Raw genomic sequence first — 25,840 nt, forward strand, 5'->3', positions numbered from 1 at the left:
AAAGTAGCTGGAAGGTTTACCACAGTTTCCTCCTGAATCCAGCATCTTCCCACATTCCCCTGATCCCACATGTTTCTACTTCCTCTCCCTTCTTTTGTGTCTTCCCCCTAACATATTGTTATTGTTTCTCCCACATACAAGTTTCTGCCTTCCTCCTACAGCCTCTATATTCCTCCATGTGTATGTGCAGGCTTGTATGCATGTGCGCACACACACACGCACGCACGTACGCATAGCTGCATACTTAAAGCATCCCAATCTTACTACTTTGTTTGTTAAGTTGATCTGGTTCAATGCATAACTTTTGAAAATAAAAAGTAATAGCTGATTTTTCCTGTTATTTTTTCATAACTGAAATTGTATCTGTTGGCAGAGGTTAATGTAAAAAAGCTTTTGAGAGACTCTAACGCAGAAATGCCCTATGGCCACAACCTCTTACTGTTTTCAACAAGAGTATATCCAGCTAGATTTCAGAGGGCAGAAATGGGTGGTGGAGCTAACATACTATGAGGTGAGATGTTCGCACCCACTGAGAATAAAGTTCTTTGAGAAGTTGCCACAAATGGATGTATCTAAGATTTCAGTTCCATTGAGAAAAAATTGATGGCCAATATTTTAAAGCAGAGGATTTATTTTTGGAATTTTCCATGTGAGAACATTTGTTTCTTACCTTTATGATGCTAATGCTGGCAAACATAATTTGAAATTCTTGTTGGGACAATAAACACTGAATTGTTTTCAACATCACATTTCCTCTTTGAGTTATAGAAAACTTTTTTTCTTTTAAAATAGGTCTATTTTTTCTATTATCTCCTTGTGAGCTGCAAAAAACCATTTCAGAATGTATTATACTAAGGACAATCAACAATAACAGCAGTCTTAGCAGAACCACACAAAAGAAATAGAAAGAGAAGCACATCATCCTTTATATACAGAAGTGAGCTACAGTTTCAAGCTGAATGCACTTATTTTGAGCAGCAAACAGAGAAAGAATTTGCCTGGGAGCTGCTGAGAGAAGAGGAGAGGAACCGCTCAGTGGTGAGACTGCTCTGAGGAGGCTCTTCTGGAAGCTGGCTACCTGATTTTGTGGTGTTTGACTTGGGGGTCTGGGACAGACATTGCACAAACCAGTTTGAGCCAAATCAGTTAAGCCTGATACTACATTCACCCAGGTTTATCTCAAACCGGTTTCAGTCATTTTCAGACTGGTATACGTGCACTGAACATCTGTTCTGTTACAGGTTTAAACCAGTTTCTGATCACTTAACCCAGTTTATGCGTAATGTCTGTTCCACACCATGGTGTCTGACTTTTGTGCATTTGACTTGTCACTGATATTTGAAGTTACTGCTTGACAGGGTTTGTGCTCACAGCTCTGTGTGGAATAGTTTCCTTCAAATGGGTCTGGTTTAACTAATTGAGGGTTGGGGCCAGGTAGGTCCAGGCTAGGCAGTCCCATACAAACACAGAAGCAGCAAGAGGGGAGTTGCTTGGGAGCTTGCCACAGGAGGGAGCCAGGGAGCAAGAGGCTCTGTGTATGTGCAAGACAGGTGTGTGCATTTGTATGAGGGTGGTTTTTTTTCTTTCTCTTTTCCTCCAAGGAGCAAAGGTGGCATAAATGGAGACTGGATTAGCAGGTGTGGCTTGCATGGGATGTATCGTGTTCGTGTCCCTCCCAGAGGTTCAAGACCATTTCATCTGCATCAAGTGTAAGCTGGAGTCTTTCTTGGAAGCAAAGATTGAAGTGTTGGAGCACAAGTACTCATGCTATGTGTTGTCAACAAAAATGAAGAATTCTTAGACAAAAGCCATGAGAGGCTAGCACCGGAAAGGCTAAAGGAAAAAGGAGAGAAGTAGCACCATGGGACCACTAAAAGAAGGAGGGTCCCCAAAATTCAAGAGGAAAAGATTGAAGCCAGCAACCACTTCCAAGCATTCTGCCATGGACCAGCTGAGGAAAGACAGAGGTGAGATGTAAAGCAGGCAAGACACAGAAGACTCAGCAATCAAAAGAACAGGAAGTGTGAGTCTCCAAAGATAGGGGCTCTAAGACCACTGCATCAAGAAGGAAAATGAGAGAGATAGTGATTAGTGACTCCCTTCTGTGAGGGGACAAAAGCACCAATTTGTCACCTGTATTTGAGGTCTTGGAAGGAGCGCTGTCTGTCCGGAGTCTATATTCAGGATAGTACAGAAAGACTGTCAAAGCTCATTTGTCCCTCAGACCATTACCTTTTCTGGCTCGTCCAAGTAGGCACCAACAATGCTGTCAGGAACAACGCTGTGAGGACTAAAGAACATGGAGCACAAACGGTGTTCTCATAAATCTTCCCAGTGAAAAGCAGGGCCCAGGCAGGGATCAGAGGATCATGAAAGTAAGTGTGCAGGTAGGAGAGTGGTGTCAACATGAAGGCTTTGTTTTTTTTCGCTAATGGATGGATGTCCTGGGGAGGAGGACTATCAAGATATGGGACTCATCTGACCAGAATGGGGAAAAACGCCTTTGGACGTTGTCTGGCCACCCAAGTTGGGAGGGCTTTAAACTAGGTTTCCCAGGGGTTGGTAAACAAAACCCTGCAGCAACAGAGCAAGCAATCTAGAAGGAAAGGTCCAAAAGAAAAAGCTCATCTCTGGGAAAGAGACAGAGAGCTGCAGGACAGCAACATGTGATGTAAAATAGAAACAAGAGTGCTGGAATGCAAAATACATATATGTATATATTGAAACGTGAGGAAGGAGGGGAGGAAATGAGCTAGAAGTCACAGCCCATGAAAGGAACTGTGATCTGACTGGTATTGCAGAGACCTGGTGATACCTAGAACATCAACACTGAGGTCTACACTCTGTTTCAGAAGGACAGGGTTGGGAGAAAAGGTTTATCATTGCCTTGTACATTAAAAATACATATACTTGTTTTCTGATTCAGTAAAAGAAAGTAGCAGATAAGAATGCATTTGGATGGAGATAAACGGTGAAAGACAAAGCACTGATATAATGGTGCAGATTTATTATACGCCACCAAGTCTATCTGAAGTCTATATTATATCTGGACTTTAGCTCAGCAAGGCTTTTGATGAAGTCCCACATCACCTTCTCCTAAACAAACTGGAGAAAAGTGAACTAGACAAAATTGCTATAAGGTGGACAGACAACTGGCTCCACAGTTACAAGTAATGGGTAATTATAAATTGATCCATGTCAGACTGGCAGGAGGTTTTGAGTGGCAGCCCACAGGGGTCTCTCCTGGGTCCACTGCTGTTCAGCACATTTATTAAAGATCTGGATGCTGGAATGAAGGATGTCTTATGAAAATTTGCAGATAATACAGAACTGAGAAGGACTGTGAATACACTGGAGGACAGGAGTTCAATTCAGAAGGATTTTTTACAAGCTGATTTTTTTTTTAAACTGTGCTGGAGCTAACAGAATGAAATTTGGTGCTGACAAAAACAAGGTGCTACACCTCTGGAAGAATAATCAAAATCACAAATACAAAATGGGTGACACCTGGCTGGAAGGCAGAACTGTAGAGAAGGATCTAGGAGTCCTGGTGGATCACATATTCAACATGAATCTGCAGTATGACACAGCTGCACAAAAGGCAAATGTGGTTTTGGGCTGCATCAATAGAAGCATTAGGTACAAGACATGGGAGGTGACAGTGACTCTATTCAGTGCTGGCTAGTCCTCATTTAGAGTACTACATGAAATTGTGGACTCCCGATTTTAAAAACTGTGGCATTTTGAGTGGGGTGGGCCAATGCTCCTGCTGGGACTTAAACTCCGAGTTTCCTGGCTAGGGAGTCTTCCCCTTCATTCAGGATCAGACCAATCACCATATTTTGTGTCAGGAAGGAATTCTACCCCGTGATCAGTTTGGTACAAACAAGGGGTTTTTGCCTTCCCTTGTAGCAGGGTGCATGGCCCACCTTCCTTGTATCTTTCAAGAGTATTTTAATAACCCTTGCAGTAGCAAGACATTGGTCACAGTTGTCCCTCTGCTTTACTTGTGGCAGGTTAGAGTGGTATGCCCTGCAGTTGTGTCAGGGTTGACTGTGTACAGATTAGACAATGGATTTGTATGGGATAGTTTGGCTAAGGATGCTGCTGCCTCTCTCTGGTGGTGGCCTGAACTAAATGACCTCTGAAGGCCCCTTCCAGCCCTACTTTCCTATGATTGTATGATTTAAAGTTTTGTTTGCATTGGAAAAAATGTGATCTGAGTATAATCTACACAAGCATTTGTTTTCTGAAGGTAGATGAGCATCCATAAAGTAGGAACAAAGACTGATATTTGCATAACATGAAATTGAAATGGTAGCTAAAGGCCAGAATGATTTTTTTAAATATTTCTCATAATATTCCCATGACAGCCACTCATTAAGCTCTCTTATAGCAACTACTCTCCATTAGGCTTCTAACCTGCAACTACACATACTACATTTTAATTTATTCTGTGAATGCTAATAAGATATTTTCTAGACTGCTTTAGAGGAAAGAGATTGAGATTTAACTGTTGTTTAACATAAACAAAGGTTATTTTAATTGGATCCACCCAGTAATGCAATAGGTATAAGAACTGATACTGTGTTATGTGTATGAGTGTGTTTATAGGAACAGACATTGAGATCAGGGCCAGATTAACCTTTTAGTGGGCCCTAGGCAAACAAACGTGCATGCCCCTATTTTTATTCATTCAATAATTATAATGTGTAAAATAAGCACAACTGGGCTTCTTCTTCATTTAGGGCCCCAGACATGTGCCTTGTTTGCTTATGCATTAATTCAGCCCTGATTCAGATAGAACATTACATTCTTAACACTAAGTGTCATTCAAGGTCCAATGCCTATCTATGAACAAAAATCCTATGGAAGAAAAACAACTGGGTTCTGTTTTTGGGGGGGATATGATCATTTAGGAGATCTCTATTTTGAAATTCAGTGGATAATCAAAAAACAATAATGGACTATGTAATGTCATTTTCATGTCAATTTCACCATTTAAAAAAAAATTCCAGGATAATTCTAGAAGGAGAGCTTTGCCAACTGGAAGTGAGAGTTATATGTACTTCCTGAGAAGTTTTAGGTGACTTTAATACAAATATCTCATTTTCTAAACTCTTGTAAATTTAGGGGTTCAGCTAAGCAACCAAAAAGCATGAAGGCCACATTCCTCTGCAAACAAATGTCTATCCCCATTTACTTCAGTTATATTCCTGGGGCACAAACAGTGACTTGCAATTTGTACAACAACTCTGATATATATGGCAAGGAGCATAATACTCCTTCTCTTTTTGGGCATCATCAGAAAGCATCTTAGACTCACAGAAACAGTAGAAAGGGACCTCCAGCGTCATACGATCATATCCTGTGCACATTTGCAAGATTTGCACTTCTTACACCACCCAGAGAGACCTATATAACCGCTTCTTGGAAACCCCCAAGAAAAAAGATGCCATAACTTGACTACATAGGTTGTTCCATTGCTTTTACGGTTAGGTTAGGACAGCGGTGCTCATCCTTTTTCCTTGCTGGGTCAGATAGCCAGTGTCTGGTCTGACATGACATGGGCCAGATGGTGGGACCCAGGACCGGCACAACAGTCACCATCAGACAACATGGAGAAGAGAGTGGGGACAGTCCAGCCTAAGCCCAGCCTGGCAGTGGGAAATGAGAGCTTCACCAAGCCCCACAGGGAGAGGGAAGAAGGGGGCCTGGTCCCCAGGAAAAGGGGATGCGTCTCAGCCTCAGCCTGGCTCCACAGCGGAAGGGGAAATGGGCACAGCCCAGCTTCACAAGGGGGAAGTGGGTGTGGCCTGGCCCCAATCCAGCTCTACAGAGAGAAGGGGACATGGCCTGGCTCCCACTGCACATGGGGCTTGAGGTTTGGGAATTTGGCATGGAACACCATATTAATGGCCATCACTCCCCCACTGCCAAATTTCCAGAGCTGTGGGGAGCCCCGTAGGGCCAGATGCAATGGCTCCACAGGTTGCATTTGGTTCACAGCCCAGAAGTTGAGTACTCCTTGGTTAGGGTTTCTTCTGGTGGGAGAGGGTAGGGGTTGAGATTTCATCTAAATCTGCTTTGCTACATGCTCTGCTGGTCTCTCCCTCAGGTGCATTTTCCAGGATTGTTGTGGCCAAACTGGGAACTTTGGTTAATTCATGCACTACATACAGGATAACAGCATGAAAGGATCCATATACTTTGCTTGTTAAACATACTTCTCCTTGCTTTGGCTAGATACAGATAATCAAAAAGTCTAAGGCAGAATCAATTTAAGTTACTTGGTTTTCTGTAACCAGTATAATTTAGATCGGTAGTAAACAGAACACGTGTTTACCCGGTGGTGGTGCAAATCTTAAACTGGGTTTCACCATGTTTAAACCAGACTATATGTGCTGAACTTCTGTCCTGTTACAGGTATAAACCAGTTTTGTGTGCCAAACTTCTGTTCTGATACACTTACAGGCTGGTTTCTGGTCACTTATACCAGTAAAAATGTAATGTCTATACCTGGCCTTTGTATCTCATGAGACTTACTACAGCCACCATCTTTCTTATCACACATTCTGCATAGTAAGACAAGATGAATTCATGCTTCTAAAAATTAAAACAGAGTCCTTATTAAAAGACCTTCTTAGTGAGATGTTGCAATTGCACCTAGCACTCTGGCTAGGTGAACTCTATGAAGCAACTTTCAAAATCTTCCCTATTTCCATCTGTGCTCCTTCCTCCAAACTGCAAGGTGATTGCTCCTTTGGCAACTATACTAAGCCATCATCATAATGAGTAATAATGGCATTCCTGTTTGCAGTGAAGTTAAAAACAGCTTAGGGAAATAAAAAGAATTAACCCCTCACTTTTAAAGGAGTCTCTTCAAAGAGAATTTGAGATAGTGGTGTAGTAGCAGCATTTCATTTACAAAAACATTTTAGCACAGTGCTGAGCCCCAAGAGCAAATGAAGGGCCCAGACATAATAACAAGGCCCAAGTCAGATCATACCAGTACCATCTGCGAAGCTTGGGCTGTGGTGTAGGGGAGGAAAAGGAGCCACAGACAGCGCCCCCTGTCATCGGGGCGCATAAAAATTGGCAGCCTCCCGCTGATTCTAATCATCTATTAATCAAAATTAAGATCAAGGCATGGCAGGTGAGTAAGCAGGCAGTTGGCCCATTGCAGGAGGGCGGAGCCACACATCCAGAGGGGCTCCGAGAGTAGGACTCCTGCCACAGGTTGCAAACCTGTTGGGATTTTTTATTATTGAATAAACCATATCATATTTTATTAATTGAAATTGTCTTTGTTAATGTAGTATTAAAGAAAAGTAGCCGTTTGCCAGTTATGGAGAGTGAAGTCCTCTGTTTAATTGTAGGACAGGCAGAGTAGAAACAGCAGTAATCTAAACTTCTCCAAACTATTCATGGAAGTGCCTTATATTTGACTCGAAGGGGAAAGATTCAGAGGTGAATAATTAACTCCCTTTTTTGCCATGCTAATTATGGAATTGGCACATCCCAAGGGTATCACAGATATGGCCCACAAGCCAGATACAGCTGGTAGAGCCCCATCATCCACCCCCCTGTGATGCTCATGAGTCTCGGAGTTGACCCACAGGCAGCATGCAGCGTGCTGTGAACCAGCCTTGCATTCAGGACCTAGGACTTGTGCACCATTGTGGCACCCACTCCAGGACTGAGCCATACAGGCACCCACCATGGCTGGTCCAGGACTGCACTCCAAACAGTGCCAGTTAAGGGCCCATACCATATGCCATGGGTCCTGGAACAGCTTGCAGTTGGAGCTGGCACCATGTGTGGCACTATCCCAGACTAGCCCTCCAGGGGCAATGCAGCTGGCATAGGTACTGTGTGTGCTGGATCTTGCATGGGGGTGGGGTAGCAGGGTTCCACAGGATCCCTTTTTAGCCCTGCAACACATATCATACCCACAAGACCAAATAAATTTGGCACCCCCAGTCTATGAAATGCTGACTTCCATCCTCTACAATGAAACCATCAATTCTTATTTAAGCCATCAGATGGTAACAATTTCAATCACTATCAGTGTAGCCTGGACCTGAATCAAGAACTCAGAGGTGAGTTCTCTGAGGCATCAAATCCCCTTGTTTTATAACACTTTCAGCAAAGAATAAGGCTGACCTTGGCAACAGATAAATGAAACTTTTATGTGAGGCAAAATTTGAAGCCTACCACCATGATAGTCACTAGCTGGTTATTTGTTTAGACAGTTTTAAATATAGGCAAATGGTGTAAATAAAATTAAAATTCATTTCACAGAAACAGGAAGAGGCTATGCTATTTTAGTCTCTATGTTTGGGGTTTAGCCTTTCAGTTCAGGTGTGCCGTGTATTGGATACTGTGCATATAGTTTCATAGACCACCCAAGAATACCGAAGAAAAAAGTTTTCTGGCATATCTGCTAGATAATGCAAGTTTAAAGTTGTATACTATACATACAGAATTTCCAAGTCTTAATAGTAGTCAGAGGCTCAGGTTATTGGTCTTGCTGCCTTAAATGTCAGCCTTTACAAACTGAAGCCTGATACTTTTGTCAAAACACATACAGTTTGCCCACTCTTTCAGGTACTTGTTCTGTTTTACTGTAAAAGGAAGTGATATAAAAAATAAAAAATGATTACACGACAAGGGAATGTTTAAGTGGGCTTTGTCTTCACTAACCCCATGGAAATAGTATATCAAAGGCTAATGCTTATGGCTGAATGGATGAGCCTTCATTTAGCATGAGATAAACAGAAGAATATATTGATGTGGTTTCATATTGCTGTTATAATGATGTTTCATAATTATTCATTTTAAAACAAATGCCATATTAATTTCAATAAGCAGAAGATACTGTTCTTGGCCAAATTCATCAACTTTGGTGGAAGTTTTACCAGTGTTTGCCAGAGTGCAGGATTTGCTTATATTACATTGGCTTTGTATTTTCTGTGCTTATATATATTTACGGGGAAACTAGCACTGAGTATTTTTCTCATGCCTCATATAACTGTTACATTTAATTTTAATTGTTATAGAACAGGCTAGTTTACTGACATTATATGAATATGATGTTTATTAGTGACTGATTAAATTATTAAATGCATTTTTCTTGTCTACTTTGAGTGAGGGTCCAGAAAAATTAAATTGTCTATTTACTAATCCTACACAATCTCAAAGGATCAGAAATTTTACAGAGAGACTAAGCTAGCTCCATAATGGGCCATTTTAATATGTTTCAGGATTACTGTAGCTGTTACTCTTGTAAGCTTTCACTCCACTGCCAATTTTGGCACTTTTAGAAGGAAACAAATACCAACCTGAATGCTGTAAGGTATTCTACATCTCCCATGGGGGGATCCAAGCCACCTGTCCAAGCAATATTTATATTATACCCTTCACCAAGGCCACTTCCAACCTGAAAAGACGGGGGAGAAGTGCCAAAATGAGCAGGGAAGAGGGAAAGGAGAGGAAAAAAATACAAAAACATACAAAAGTGTGCTTTTGAAACAAACATCAAACAACATGTCAAATCAGCCCAGCCTTGTTTGACAAGGACTGTTCTGGGTTATGCACTTGTTCTCTACTGGTCCCCTGGTCTCAGTGGACAATTTGGTAATCTGGTGTAATTTAAAGCACCAGTGAAGGATGAGAAAATTAGGGGTAATCATGCAATGCAATTACCTGAAAGATACAAATAAAAATGGGGCTCTAAAGAAATAAACCTAACCTCATTTGGGGCTCCACTGCCGGGGAAGAAGTTGCCTTCATCATAGCGATGGAGGGAAACATACAGGATGCTGGGGTCAGCATAAAAAGCCTGCTGTGTACCGTTGCCATGGTGAACATCCTAAAGGGGAAAGAAAACAGATGACAAATGCAATAATGTCCAGCCCAGTATGTAGAGATCACCTCTGCTTTCTTTTGCCCCTTCTCAATCTCTCTCTCGCTCTCTCTCGTTCTCTCTTTCCCACTCTCTCTCACTCTCCTTTTGTCTCTCCCTTTCCCCCCTCCCTTCACCACCCCTATACTTCCTGAACTTTCAGGCAAATTACTCTTTAATGCACTCATTTTTTAAACTGGCTTCTAAAAATCAGGAAACCACAGCGAGCGTGCCCTGGAGACTCCAGATGAGCAGTCATTGAGAAATCCCAGTCCTTTTGTACAATTAGATATTTATACACCGGCTCTTTGTACTCCTAGCCTCAGTGATGGAATCTAGCATCCTGTTTTATGGAGGAATTTTATGACTTATTAACTGCCAACAGTTCATAACCCCTCAGGCTTAATTAACTAGCCTCATTGGCCTCTGAAGAAAGACTAATGTTTAAACTACAAACTAGTATTTTGCAGAAGGATCTATGGTTTACAGAGGTTTTTTTGCAATTCTTGACAGAACACTAAACATTAGTGTATTCATTGATTTGCCAAGTTCCACTATTGAGGTCAAAGGCTTTGCGACCAGCTGAGAAAATTGGCTTTCTTGAAACATTCAGTTCAGTTAGCAGTCCCTCAGCAGTTAGATCCACATCAAAAGAGATGCCAGATGCAGAAAGGACTTCATACTTCATTTCTGCAAAATCATGACGGCAACAGTTGAAGACATAGGAGTATGATCTCATTAGCTATTAAATCATCTGGCAGAAAAAAGCATAGGATGGTGCCTTTCAGAACAGAGGAATGACCTTATCTAATCTGCATATTTCAAACATTATGTACATGCTTGCACAAGGGTGTAAATAAGCCCTAGATCATTAATACAAATATTTATAATGATTGTTTAAAAACTTTTGAATACCTTTTTTTACAATTGTCTCATTGTACTACATTGGTAGATACATATGGGATTTTATAAGTGAAAAGGGAAAACCCAGGTGCACTGTAGTAGAAGAAAACTGAAGGCCTTTTTGTAAACTTCCACACTTAAGTTTATAAGAGACCAAAATATTTCAGGTCCTCAAAAATAAAGATTCTGCTTCTTTACTTCATCCAAATAAAAATATATATTCAAAGGTATTCATAGAGAAGACTGAAAACATTTTTTAAAGTGTTTTGCTCTGCCTTAATTTATATTACAAATAAGGGTCTGTGTTTCTCGGCTGAAATTCATTCCTCAATTAATGATTTTATTCAAAAAGTGTGAAAAAAATTGCCATCTTTTTATGCATTTCTGCTGTCACTATATCGTGGCAGCAGAGAATATAAATCCTATAAAGGACTTTATTTCTTGTACTTGGGTTGGTTGTTATTGTTTGTGTGGGGTTTATATGCTCAGAAGTACATAATGGACAAATTTAAAGGGAATTTGAGATTTTTATCTGATACATGATAGTCAGTATCTCAGAAATAATTTTCTATTTTAAGTTTTTATGTTGTTAATGACTGCTTCAGAATAGAGCAATAATTCCATTGTCAAAGGTACTTGTGTGTTGAAGACAAAATCTTGTACTAGTCATTGGTTATGTTTGTGTCTGGAATGGATTCAGATGTTACTGTCCTCAGTTGAAAGATACCTTTTATTTAGCAATTATCATTCTATAAAAAAAACCTGAGATTTATTTACAGGGAGCAGTGAAAGAAAGAAGACAGATAGGAAGATGCTTTTACTTTGTTTAGATGTAAACAGGAAAGGGAAAAAATGAGAAATTGAAAAGTTAAGATTGTATACAATGCATTTCCAAACTATAATGTGTGCCTTACCTACCAAAATAGCCAAATCCTCTGTATTAAAGGTATTTGAAAATAAGTTAAGATTTTCAAGGAAGGTTGCACAATTCAATGGGTCTGACTGATTACTGGTTTTTGGTCTTTACATGTATACACTTACTGGCATCAGTCAATCAAGGTCCTGCTGTGTTAGGCAGTAAGAACATATAGTCCTAAAGGTCTAAGACTTACAAATCTAAAGTCTAGTCTTATAAGTCAAAAGTCTATAATTCTATGCTGCCTTTCAGTTGAGACTTTTAAAGACAAATTCTCCTTGCTCCGAATGAAAATTAAAGATCTTATAGTGAAATAATTAAGTAGTCTTGGATAGCAATTTAGCCATATTTTTATATTTTTGTTTTTATTTATTTATTTCATTTATAAAAGGGTCTTATTTCTGTGTGTGTGTTTGTGTCCATACATTATTGATCATGATCAAACCAGAGACCAGACAGACTGCTTTTGAGATTAAGTAATCTACTCCATTTTTCCAGGGCTGGATTACCGTTTAGTGGGCCCTAGGCAAACAAACTCATGGGCCCTTACTTAATACTGAATATTTATATTACTTTTTTTACTCAATAATTATGTCAAATAAGCACAACTGGGCCCCTTCTTCACTTAAGGCCCTCAACATGTGTCTAATTTGCCTGTGCGTTAATCCTGCCCTGAATCTTTCTACTTTTCTGTCCATGCTAGCTGAGTAATGGTGGCTAGCATCACACTGGGGAAAAGCCAGAGTGAAGTTGAACATTACTGGTGGGGTCTCCACCCACCCCAACTATTCCCTTTGTGTATCACCTTGGGACAGGAAACAGCATGCTCACATTTTGTTATTTAACACCACACCTTGGCATTCAAAATTCAAGGTGGGTTTTTTAGTAGTGATTGGTCAAATCAATCCCATCTCTCTCTGAATAACTGTAACATTTATTGCCCTATTTCTAATACAAAAAGCTGAATAATGCAAATTTCAAAAAGACCTACCATTAGCTTATAAATTTAAGATTAGTTTTGGGCCAGCAATCATACTAGCAATCCCTATCAACTGCAAGATATTGGCCAGCAAATGGGCACAAAAAGGCAGTGCAAATGAACTTATTGGCAAATCCTGATGGGCTTCTGCAGAAAATTGTTTGTACAGTTCTTTCTGTCTTCTCTCTCTGAACCATTTGGGGGTGGGGAACTTTTGATAAATATTTGAAAACTGTTCTAAAAATATCAGTATTACTTTGCACGTATTTTAGCAATTTGCAATTTCTGTCTCCCACAGTCTCCTCTTTTTCTTTAACTACTGGTATGCATGTTTCACTAAACAAAAGTGCTAGATGGTAAGGCCATGACTTCACAATAATATTTAATTATAAGTGCAGATATGAACAAGATTTAGACTATTAAACCATGAACTTCAAAAAACCTTTAACATATTTTGTCTTTAAATCTTTTATCACCTGCAAAAATTAATTAAGTGCAGATGTAACAGGTTAGGTTTTGATGCCAGGGTTCATTTCCTGTCTATGCTTTGTCAGACAACCTATTACACCTCCTCATGAACTGTAGGGAAAACAAAAATGGTGCTCATAAATCAACATTCAGTTTTCCTTGGGCAGTGTATTGGGCTGATCCTTTAAGTACCATAGTTCCAATTCATTATTCATGAAAATAATATAGACAACATGCCAAATGTCATCTGTATTTAAATAAACCATTTGTTAAGCCTATTATAACACTGTTGTGTAAAATGCCTTCTATTAAAATAGAAAACTAATCCAATTAAGCTGATTTAAAATTTTTCAGCTTTCCTTCAGGGAATCATTCAAAGCTAACATACAAGATTTTGAAACTTCTTAGAGAAAATGATCTGTTGATTTGTTTTAATAAGACCAAAGTTACACAACAAGCAGAATTATTGCTAGCTGGGGAAGTGGCCAATTTAGTTACCAAAGCAACAGCATTCTTTAAGGCACATCTGACTATTTAAAGTCTGAATTCTGTAGGGAAAAGTAAACTTGTGTTCTGTTGGGTTATTTTAATGGTGGAAGTATCAATTCATTTAAGGACCATAAAAGTTGCCCTGATCTGTGCCTTCTTCTCATTAAATTGCAGTTAACACCATTAAAGCGAAACATAGATGTTTATGGTTTCAGTACTGCCATCCTGGCTTTAATGAGTTCCCAAAATCAGAGGAAAAGCACACCTTTATTACTTGTAAGTATTAAAGGCAGGAAAGCCTGACATGTAAATACAAATTCATTGTCTTTCATCTAGATGCACTGAAAGTGTGATGCTTGCCAAGAATACATACCAGATCTACAATCAATATCTTGCCTATATTTAGCTTGTCTCTCAAGTATTTGGCAGTAATTGCAACTGAATTAAAAAAGCAGAACCCCCTGTGGAATAGAGAAGAACAGAAATAAGAAAGCAAATCAGTCAGGAAAACAGTTATAAATAATGTTCAGGGCATTTTTTCAAAAAGAAAATGCTATATGATCTCTGAGGCCATAAATCTGCTTCTGGGAGTACCTCGAAAACCTTTTCAGTCATCTGCTAACAATTAGAGTTCTTCAGAGACATGCACAGTGCAGGTGATTGCCAGTAACCTTAGTGCTCCAAGATGGGCAATAGTCCCTGGTACTTACATGGCTGTTGATTCTTCAGCATGATGGCCTGGGGGCCTTACAACAGCAAAGCCATTCTGTAAGAACAAGATAGGTTTTCAATTATCAGATTAAAAAAAAAAAACTCCAAAAGCTCGTCTCTCTGTGTAACACAGAGCAGCAGGCAAACAGGATTGGAATCTATTAGAGGCTCTTGAGCACATTTTTATGCCCCCATTACCCTTTCATAGAATTAGCAGAAACAATATATGTGATCACAGCTGCATATGTATCATGACTTAAAGAGAAGCAAAGAGACAGGTTCTAATATGTCCAGGATAAGCACAAGCCATATACCATGTAGACAGCAAATATGTACAAAAGCTGGTGTTCTGAAAATATATTTCTGTAGTACACTTAGGTCCAGGTTCACACTTAGGAGAAAGTAGGTCTTATTAAAGTCTTCGATACAAGTTTCATCCAGTACTAAATTGTTCCAGATAGATAGAGTGAAAACTGTAAACTATGGCATCTATATGCAATAGTCTAGGAAATGATGGCCTTACCTGTTTATGAATTAAACAATAAACATTTATTCACACACATATGTGCACATGTATGCATGCATAAATACACAGACAGAAAAGACGATTAGTACAAGTAGAAAAAGAGGATATTGACAATCCCATATTCCTCCACTCTCTGTATAAATAAGACATTAAATGCCCGCCAAAGCTGGCAATGGTAATAGAGTCCCCAAGTCAGTTCCTAACATACATTCTAGAATTTGTGTTCCGTAAATGAGGAGAAATAGAAAATCTCTGTATGAAGCAGAAATCAGCAGTAGTGACTGATAATCAAAGATTTCCTCTGCCTACATATTCATTGCACTGTATTGCCTAAAATAACGCCCCCCCAAAAAACAAACAAAAACCCCTTTTCCTCAAGCATAAGGTAAATGGAAGATCTCTGAGTCCAGACGAGACAGCAGCTGTTCAAAAATTCAGGATAGGTAAGTAATGAAAATAGTGTGTTATCATAAGGAACTTGCAGCTAATCACAATCTAAATCAAGTTTAACTCCATTACATCACTGTAAATCAGGAGTAACTCTGTAACTACAGAGTTAATTTTGGTTTTCACAGATGTGATGGTACAGAACTGGACTCTTGAATATCCAGCTATATCATTGCCACCCAGGCAATGGGCATAAAATTTAAAAAGAGGGGGAAGAGGAGAGTAGAAATCACAATGGGTGCACCTACACATGCCTTTTAATGTACATTGTCCTATTTTAATGAGCATTAAAGCATCACAAAAACACTGTGCACTCTTACTAATGCACATTAAAACAGGCTAATGTAATAGGCCTTTTTCTAGTACCTCACAATGGAGGTACTAAATATAACACACATTAGCAAAAGCCCATTAATGAATGGGTAGACATGCCCAGTTCTAATCAATACATAATTCTGCTCACCAAACCTGTATTTTAACTTGCCAACTGAAGTGCTTTAAGTTGCTTACATAAAATGTAGGAAATAGATTCTATGAAAAAGCTTTAGACTAAATTTAAGAGGGGCATTTTATTAATAAATTAGTCTAGTTAGGAATAACTAATCTATTTCAAATCCAATGTTGCAGTCCTCATCAAGGCAAAAAAATCATGCACAGTCAATGAGCCTTGTCCTGCAGCCACAGGCAGAGAGACGCTCAAGAGGATTTTCTGCCTCTCCTAAATGTAGGTGAGTGGTGGGGAGGAGGGAAATGGTAACTGTGTGAAATGTTCTAGAGAGAGTGACAGGAGAGAGTTTCCTATGAGGAGAGGTGGACTAGAGGTCCCCAGTAGAAAACTAGCTATGACTGAAGGAAGGTTGACTCCAGAGGATTTTCATCGGAAGTTTATGAGAGCTAGGTGGTAGTCTGAAAGTATCGCAAGGGTTTTTGTCATATTTGTTTTACCATATTCTGTTATCAAAACATTTGATCACTATTTCTATCCATGTTATAAACCCTTTTCTTTTTCCTGTTATTTGACTGAAGTGCCTGTGGTAAATGGTGATTTTGGGACAAATTAATAATGTGGATATACTCATTTGGTGGAGTGGGGGACTAGGAAGCTTACACAAATCTCTAGGAGCCCCTTAACACTCCAGGGTTTTGTCACAAGTCTGACTTTCCTCTCTCAAACACAGGTGTAAAGTATGACTCATGTCAGTGGGGTTGCATTGACCCATTTTCTTCAACAAGAGTGCCATTGAACATATAAATAGCATTTGCTTTTACTGGGCATGTCTATACATGCAATAAACACACACAAATAAACTCCCGAGCTTATTGCCCTGGAGTTATTTGCTCCTCAGTGCATGTTCACACCATGCATCCAGGAGCAAATAACTCCAGAGTATATTGCTCCAGAGTTTGTGTGCAGTACATTGAGCCTAGTCAGAGCAGACTCAGCTGGCAGTGGCCCAAGGCTGTTCCGATCAGGCTTAATGTGCTGCAGAGGAGATAGCTGGGGCATGAGCATGCTTTAGTGTGGGGCTAAGATGGCAGGCCGCTCCCACATTGAAGCACCTTTATGGGCAGCATCTATACATGCACTCCTGCAGACAAAAAAGTATTTATAAGTACTAGCGTGCTCCAGAGTTTATTAGTTTCATGCACCTTAATAAGGATACATATGTAGATGTGGAGATGTTTACTGTGGAGCTAATTGGGCAGGTCTGCAGTAAACGTCTTGTGTAGATACACCCATTGAAAACGAATTTAACAGCCAAGTAATCCTACTGTGCTACCTAATATAATCTACTACCAACGATAATCCAAGTAGCCAACTACAAAGTTTTATACAACCTAGTCTATTGTATCATCAGTCAAAGGCAGCCCAAAGGAAGCAACAAAGGAATGAGTAATTCCACTGATCCCAATGTAAAGAATACAGGGAGCTTGGCAATGTCTTCATATAAAAATATAGCAAAAAGAAGCACACAGTGTAAATACAGATCAATGCTTAGGTAGTAGAAATTGCTAGCATATTAGATTTACCAAATGAAAGCCAAAACTCCAAGCAATCGTAAAGCCACACTGGGATAACATGCCTCTTTTGCCAAAGCTTACCATGCCTGGTTATTTTCTCAAAGGCCTAACTCTGAGAGTCAGATCTCTAAAAAGTTTCTCAGTACTTTCATGGTACTGAGAAAAACTTCAAATGAAAATAAAAAGAACTCCAATTTTACTGTATTAAAAACTGCATTATTTTAAATTCAGTCTCTTGTTTTGGGGGGGGTGGGGGCTGATTCATGATTTTTAAATGGCTGAGGTTAACAATCCTGTATATTAGCCAAAGAAGAAGCCTCTTTAAAATGATTACTCTATGTTGCTCATACCTTTGATCTCATGTACAATATGGCGCATCAGAAGAAGCCTATTTATTAGAGGCTGCATTTGCCCTTTACATATGAAACCACAATTATACACCAGAGAAAATCTTAGCATTTCTGCCACTTACTCTTTATGCAGGCTCTTCTATCACAAAATAAATTTCAGAGAAAAGTCTAAAAAAAATCTCATGCATAAGCAGACAAATTCTGGACTGAGTTTCTCCCTTCTAGCATTTATAAAAATGTAAGTTATATTTAAGTTCAAGCACAAATTGGCAAAGCAGCAAGAGTGCATAGACAAAAGGACACCAATAAAGAGAGAATGCTATAATAGATGTACTTTGCTCTTTTGATAATTGAAAAGACTTCAGAAAAATATTAGTACAAGAATTATAGCTGCATTTACTCAGCTCACAGCTCATTATTATCCAACCCTATTACCTTTCCCAAAAGATCAATATAATTAAGATGGTTATCTGTGGGAGTACTTCACAGGATCTCTAAAGGGGAGAAAAGGGGATACCTTCCTGTTTTTGACAGCATGACAGATACATTGTACACTCCTCTTTTCTGTTTCCTTATTCTGACAATCCAAAAAATCAGGGAAAATTGTAATGATCCATTTAGAGGTATCACTTCCTTACCAATTGCAAATTTCTGATATTTCAGCTTGATTACCATTTCAGTTTCTCCATTTCCATTCCTTAGGAATATCAAGAATAACTGTGTAATTCCTGTATATTATCTATTATTACATTCACTCTATGATGTTTAACTGCAGTGCAGGGAAATATCTTTTTCACTGAATGAATGTGCAGCTGATCCACCAGTTAATCTAATCTAATCCAGTCCTACTGAACACTGCTCATTAGTTAACATGTTATACTATAATATAATAACATTCATGTAATTGATTGAGCACTTTACACTTTCTGTAACTTTAAGCTTTGCATGAACACACCCTATGTTAGGACAAAGGAATATGAATTCATTTATCTAGGCAATATTAAAATACCAGGCAGTGAGCTCAGAACAGTGGGTAAGGATTAGACGGAAAGGCAAAAATATACTGTAGAGACAGACAGACAAACAGAGCTATATGTTGAAGTTGAAGCCAACACACAAAAATTCAAAGACTTTTTATACAGAGACATATTTATACTAGGATGCAGACACCATTATACATAGACAGAATGTTAAACTGACTGACAGTAATGAACGCTAAAGGAAAGATTCATGTGTGTGTCCTTACATGCTTGAGGAAAAGGACGAGACTGCAACAAAGATGGTCTAAAGCCTATGCATATTTGAACAGGAAATTACACAGAAGTAGTGTGTCCAAACTTTGAAGGCACAGAGAAGAGCCTTTTTCATACCCCTGTCATACTGTCTCTGGTGAAGTCACAGAATCATAGAGAAGTGGGGCTGGAAGGGACCTCCAGAGGTCATCTAGTCCAACCTGATGTCTGAGGCAGGATCATCCCTACACAAATGATTCTATACAATCATTCCCTTCCTGTATAGGTGTATGCATTCTGTTCCTTCTTGGTACTAAATTTGAAGCTCAGATGCCTACTTTCCAAACAACAGCTAGGGATGTCAGTTATATATGCTTGCCGCCTCCTCTTTGGTGTTACAGTTATTTCTTTGATCCTATATTATGCCATAGCATGCTCAACTATCTATACTGCTTCTGCTCATACTTTTCCAGAAGGAAGTCAAGGAGAGGTTCCATAACACTGTTGGTTCCACCCCTTTTTCAGAACTGATCATCACAGTGAACTTCTATGATGGATCCACATAGAAGGTAAAATCTACATAGAGACAAAACTGGAGGTGTCCCTATGGTGACATTCAACAGGATCAGGGTTACTAAATTTCTTTTTAAATGCCCTTTTCTCATATGCTTAATGTGTCTTGGGGCACATCCCCAACAAAGTGATGAATGACTTTTACAGGAAAAGTCATTGGCCAGAGAAGAAGTCATTGGCTTTAAATACTGTTTAATATGCTTGCATGATCAGACTCTGAGATGCCCAATTAACTCAACTTCTGCAACTGCTAGACAACTTCAGTTGTCTGCCAGATAAATATAATCTTTCTATTAAAATGAATGCCATTTGGTTGATGATGTCTCACTTCCAAAACTATAAATATTTAATAAAATTCATTTGCCTATTACTGCACGTGGCAGGGGTTCCTTCGGAAAAAAAAATCTAATGATTCTCTTTTTCTGTCTTTATATTCAATATAAAGCTATTAAATTATGACGATATCTACTGACCCACTTGTGCATTGACTGAAAGTACTTTTGGGATCTTTAAAAATGAGTTTCACATGACCCAATTGTACAGCACTATGTGCTCCCTCGGAAGACTTCCAACTGTTTACTGTTGCTGTTGTATCCCAATGGGATGATTTATGTATATAAAAGCAAGGCCTATTTTTCGGGAAACACAGATTTACTTTCTAACTTTGGAAGTTTAGCCCTTACTGTGTTTATCTATTTACAACAGTCAAAATAAAGAGAAGCTGATCTTTGGCCAGATCCAATAAAATGCTTAGGGACCTAAAGTAGGAGTTGGATGGATTTCAGATGCCTAAATCCATAAATTTGTGATCCTGAAAACCCCCAGGCACTACTGCCTAACAGCGTATGTATCTACCTCCATTCCTAACTTAACTGCCTTTAAAGTTATCCAAAATATGCCTCTGGATATGCCCAGACTGCCTCAGCCTGGAAGTAACTCAGCACTTATTTATGTCTAAGTCCAACTGGGATCCAGAAATTAGTTGTTCGTCTGTTCAAACCTTTGGAGGAATGTGATTCATTGGGTTCTGAGTACAGGCTCCAACAGAATGAAGTTGCAGCCATTACATTACAATGTAGCAGAGGAAAAATGACCCCTTTCATATAATAGCCCAGTGATTACATTATTCACCAAGGAAGTGGGAAACCAGCTTCCCTAGGTGTGTAGGGATTTAAACCCTCATATCTAGCTCCCACAGAAATATACTCAGACCACCAGTCAAATGGTGAGCAGGGTTCTCTTTCTCCCACTGTGAAGAAATAATTTGAGATTCAGTGGAGCAGAGTAAAAATAGGAGAGACCATGAGTTTACAGCCTAGTAGTAAGAACACTCAGCTGGGAGAGCAGACTCCTGCTGCAAGGACTGTTTACGTGGACATTAGTTAAAAAACTGCATTCCAGATAAAGACCTTTAGGGGACATAGGCTCCCCATTACAAAGTCCTAATGACAAGATGCTCACTTTTATGCTCCTTTTCTAGCCCAGTGATCTTATAATCTTTTCTGTACAATTCTGTACACAGCTTCAAAAGGAAAAGAGGGCAATACCCATCATACTCACAATAGCTCTCCGCCCTTCATTCTCAGAATATCTTATACTGAACTCTCATGGGGAATTTGGGTTTGAATCCCCTCAGCCTGACTGCCTCCCACATTCTGGATTAATGAGGTAGCCACTAGATTGTTATGTAAGAAGGCAACACCACTTAGCCAAACTTTAAAGAAAGAGAGAGGGAGAGTCCGGCCCTGCTCAGTTTTTTGCCAGAAATTGCATAAGCGCCTACCTTCACTAGGAACTGGATTCCAAGGTGCAGATCTTAAGGCAACAGTGAATGACCTAAATGTCAGAGAATGTCAGGATTTACAAAACACATTTCTTAGTTTCAGCAGTGTAGGTATGCCACTGGGCATATCCTTTGGTTGCCACTGTGATCTCAAATGCACAGCTGCCAGCAGCAGCCTCTTTTCACTTTCCCCCCACCCCTGTCCTCAAATCAGGTCCTTGGACAGTTGCCCTGATCATCTCCCCCTTTTCTGCCACTGCTCCTTTGGTTAACTCCAGGTGGCTGTCTGTTCACTGTGCAGCTGTTCTGGACTCTATTTATTTCTGTCATGCATTGCATAAGGAGCCAAGGCACCTAACAGAGAGTCTAGATTCCAGGCCATTAGGACCAGATCCCTAAAAATTAGGTGTTACCGTATCTGCTTGTTGGACATTGAAGTCCTATTGTGTCTAGTCTTCCCTATTCTTAACAATAATGATGCTCACACTAGGCACTCTTGGACACCCATATTCCACTTGATGATAAAGTGAGGGCCTTAGTTTTGTTTTAACATACTTTGTGTATTCCTGTATAGTAACTGAATCAGGTAATACAGATGCAAGATAACAGTACATTTTTGTATGGAGATGTGCTTAAGTGTATGCAAACACGTTCACCACAGTTACCATTATTTTACTATATTTGGACTAAAGATTAAAATTATACGGTTTTTCAAAAATGAATCTTAAGAGTCACTTTGGCATCTTTGCTGGATCTGCATTCAATGTAGCTGAAGGGGCAAATCACCCCGAAGCCTCCTTTCTGCTTCTCCTGTCTCTGACAATATTCACCCTTGGCATAACAAACAGAAGCCTCAGGACTTCTTTAAGCCACACCAGCTTGTAGTGGACCTTCACTAACCTGTTTCTTTGGGTGGTCTAACTAAATTCTCATCACCTCCAATCCCACTTCAGCATGACTCCAATCCTGCCATACAGAGCAGTAAGGGGGAATGAGAGTAGTGGTGCAGGTAGGACTGGGGGGAATTTTCAGGTACCTGTTTAAGGCAGCTTTACAGACATTTGTGCTGCCAGAGCAGGAGCCAGTTTCTGACTCTTGGGATCTAAGAATGCAGTGAATGAGGACCTGTAATGTTAATAGAGTAGAATGTAGATTTGGCAAGAAAAAAATGTACGCATGGGAATAGGATTTGTCTCAGGAGGCCAGGAACACAAGAAATTGATATCAAACGTTTAACTGTTCAATAGAAACAGAGTTCCCTGTCTGTTTTCCTGAAGTTGCTGTAAGGAAGAAAAATGCTTGAAGATGCCACTAGAAGAAAATTCGTGGGAACTTGGTACTATCAGCAATTATTGTGGTACTATACTCCTGTCCTTGCCCATGTTCTCATCAATAGACTTACCTTTCTTCTTAAGAAACTTATACCTGAATCCTAATGTGGTTTCAGACCACGCAGTTACAATAGATATGATCTCTGGTACTAGACAGTTGCAAAAGAAGTGTCATGAGCAAAACTGAGATTTTAATATGGCCTTCATTGACCTGACTAAAGTCCTTGATTCAATCAACAGAGAGGCCCTATAGAAAAATCCTGATGAGATCTGAATGCCTACCAAAATTTGTTACTACTATCAGACTTTTTCATGACAGCATGACAGCAACTAGCTCAGAAATGGACTGTTAGAACAAGAGTCAAGCAACGATCTGTGATTGCACCAACACTCTTTACCATCTGTATCACAGCCATTCCACATACAATTGCTAATAGATTTCCATGTGGCAACAGAATCCAGTGTTGCATGGACAGAAATCTCTTTAACATTACCTGGTTGCATTCCAAATCCAAGATAAACAATACTTCCATTACTGATCTTCAGTACACTGATGACTGTATCATGCTTGCCCACTAAACTGAAGAGTTCCAGGTTACTTTTGATTGTTTCTGTGATGCATATGAAATACTTGGACTCACTGTCAACTTCACAAAAATCAAGATACTTTACCCACCTATGCCAAACCAACAGGCTGCTTCCTCCACACAGAAGGTAATCCTTTGAGACTGTTAAACATTTGCCTTACTTGGTCAGCCATCTTTCCCAAAAAGTAAACCTAACCAACAATATTCAACTCCAGATAAAATCTGTCAGTGCTCCCTTTGGACATTTCCAAAAACATGTATTCCATAATTGTGGCATCAGGACCCAAACCAAACCTCTTGTCTTCCAGACTATTGTCATCCCTACCTCATTATATGGGTGTAACACTTGGACAACATATTGGAAAGCTTTGGAACATTGCCATCAGTGATGTCTTCAGAAAATCCTCCATATGAATTGGAAGGACAGAAGAATAAATGCCGATGTTCTTGCTCAAGCAAACACAACCAGCACTGTTTATAATATAGCATCAGGTTGGTTGGAAAGGACATAACATAAAGCTGCTTGACAACCAACTCCCAAAGCTGGTCCTATATTCCTAAGTCACTGATGGTCACCTCTCTAGGAGTGGGCAAAAAGAAGAGACTCAAAGGGCATATGTGCATTTACACTGGCTTAAATTTACTGCACATTAAGTTACTGTGCAGTAAGAGGGAATAGGCAGGCATCTACACATGCTGACATTAAAGCACATTGACACAGTGTGTGGACTGACTTAGGACTAAAATTAGTCCCAAGTCAGTCCACACAGAGTGTTACTGTGCAGTAAGGCGTCTACACATGCATTACTGCACAATAACTGATCGGGCATGGATTTGATACCTGCATGATGTAGGTATCAAATTTACACTGAAATCAGCTTAAGTCACCATATTTACCATGCAGCACATGTAGATGTGCACCTGTACTATACAGTAGGGCTGTGCAAAACGGCATCGTTCTGCTTCAACTTCCATTTCAACATTTTGACAGAACAGTGTTTCATTTTGAGTTTTGTTTTGTTTCAAAAGCACTGTTCCATTTCGCTTAGTGAAACTGTTTTGCTGTTTCACCCATAGGCTGTAATGGGGAAGCACAAAACTGTCTAGAACCTTGTCATTTCATGCCTGATTCAGATGAAACTTGTGGTGATGGTAGCTCCTTCTGAGGCATGAAGCCTGCCAAGTTTCAAGGAGATAGGTGGAGAGGTCTCTGGGAAACTGTACCTCAAGGTATTGACAAGAAAAACTCCTGTCACTTGGCAACAGCAGCAGCCTCCTGTCATCCGGCAGGCAGACCTGGGGGGTCCACACCTCCAGGAGGACTGTGGGGCTCTGCTGGACTCCTCCTGGGGGTGCAGGACCAATGCTGGGCGCAGCCTGCACCCAGCACCAGGAAGACTGGTGCTGCCACTGGCCCCGGTTGGCAGCAGCAGCCTTCTGTCATCTGTCAGGCAGATTGGGGGCCCACGTGCACCCCTGGGAGGGTTGCAGGAGTTGTGCCAGGCTCTTCCCGGGGATGCAGGGCCCTGATCTGCCTGCTGGATGAAAGGAGGATGGTTCTGCCACCTAGGGCCAGCAGCAGCACCAGTCTTCCCAGCTCTGTGTAAGGGCTGCACCCAGCATCAATCCCTGTTGGCAGCAGCAGCCTCCTGTGAACCAGCAAACAGATCAGGGGCCTGCACCCCCTTGAGGAGTCTGGCAGAGCACCGCAATTTGCCTACTGGATGACAGAGAAGTCTGCTGCTGCCCACTGGGACCAGCACTGTGAGAAGCCCACACCCAGCACTGAGAAGATTTGCGTTGCCACTGGCCCCAGCCGGCAGCGAGAGCATGCTGTCATCCCTCACGCAGCTCTGGGGGCCGCACCTCCGGGAGGGCTGGGGGCTGTGCCAGAATCCTCCCGGGGGGAATGACCCCCTGTTCTGCACCAGATGACAGGAGGATGCTGCTGCTGCCTGGGACCAGCACTGAAGCCAAGTAAGCCTGGCTTTGAAACTTGAAATGTTTCAAAACTTTCAAAATGTTTCAAGTGCCCTTGTTTCATTTCAAAGCTGTTTCAAAGATTTTGTTTCATTTCAATTTCACTGTTTCGAGCTCAAAATGCATGGAAATGGCTTCAAAACGAAACACCCGGCAAAATTTTGCACAGCCCTACTGCATAGTAATTTTGGTTACTGAGCAGTAAATATGCACATGTAGGCATGCCCAAAGACACCTTGAAGAACAATCTGAAAAAACAGAATGTTATCATCAATACCTGGGAGACTCAAGCATTGAATTCTCTCCAGTGGTGCCAGGATGCATATAAGGCATTGATCATTTTGAGAAAACTCACCTCATTGTGGAGGTAGATACATGAGAGAGACAACGGGAAGAGCTGTGACCCGTCTTTGCTAGAATGTACTCCTCCCTCCCAGAACTATCTGCTATGTCTGCAGTGAAACATGCAAATCCTGGATCAGTCTCCTCAGACACCTATGGACTCACAAATAACTTCCCTATTTACTGGAAAATTGTCATCCTCGTATCAAGGGACTGCCATAAATGACAAGCAGTCAAAGTGGACTATTAAAGTCTGGCCATATACAGAACCAACTGCACTAATAAAAAAAAAAA

General features: G+C 40.3%; 1 protein-coding gene across 1 annotated transcript in view; it reads right to left on the bottom strand.

Annotated features, from left to right (window-relative positions):
- The window catches only part of LOC149864807 (histone deacetylase 9-like), a 181,533-nt gene that overhangs the window by 139,644 nt on the left and 16,049 nt on the right, over nucleotides 1-25,840 (bottom strand). Inside the window, exons 3-6 of the mRNA XM_090046830.1 lie at nucleotides 14,373-14,428; nucleotides 14,036-14,123; nucleotides 9,755-9,874; nucleotides 9,345-9,442 (exon numbers count right to left, since the gene is read on the bottom strand). Of these exons, the coding sequence (XP_089902956.1) occupies nucleotides 9,345-9,442; nucleotides 9,755-9,874; nucleotides 14,036-14,123; nucleotides 14,373-14,428 (362 nt within the window). The remainder of the gene's footprint in view (nucleotides 1-9,344; nucleotides 9,443-9,754; nucleotides 9,875-14,035; nucleotides 14,124-14,372; nucleotides 14,429-25,840) is intronic.

The sequence above is a fragment of the Crocodylus siamensis genome, chromosome 5 (assembly GCF_052110815.1).
Source record: "Crocodylus siamensis isolate JL-2025a chromosome 5, ASM5211081v1, whole genome shotgun sequence".
Classification (NCBI taxonomy): domain Eukaryota; kingdom Metazoa; phylum Chordata; order Crocodylia; family Crocodylidae; genus Crocodylus; species Crocodylus siamensis.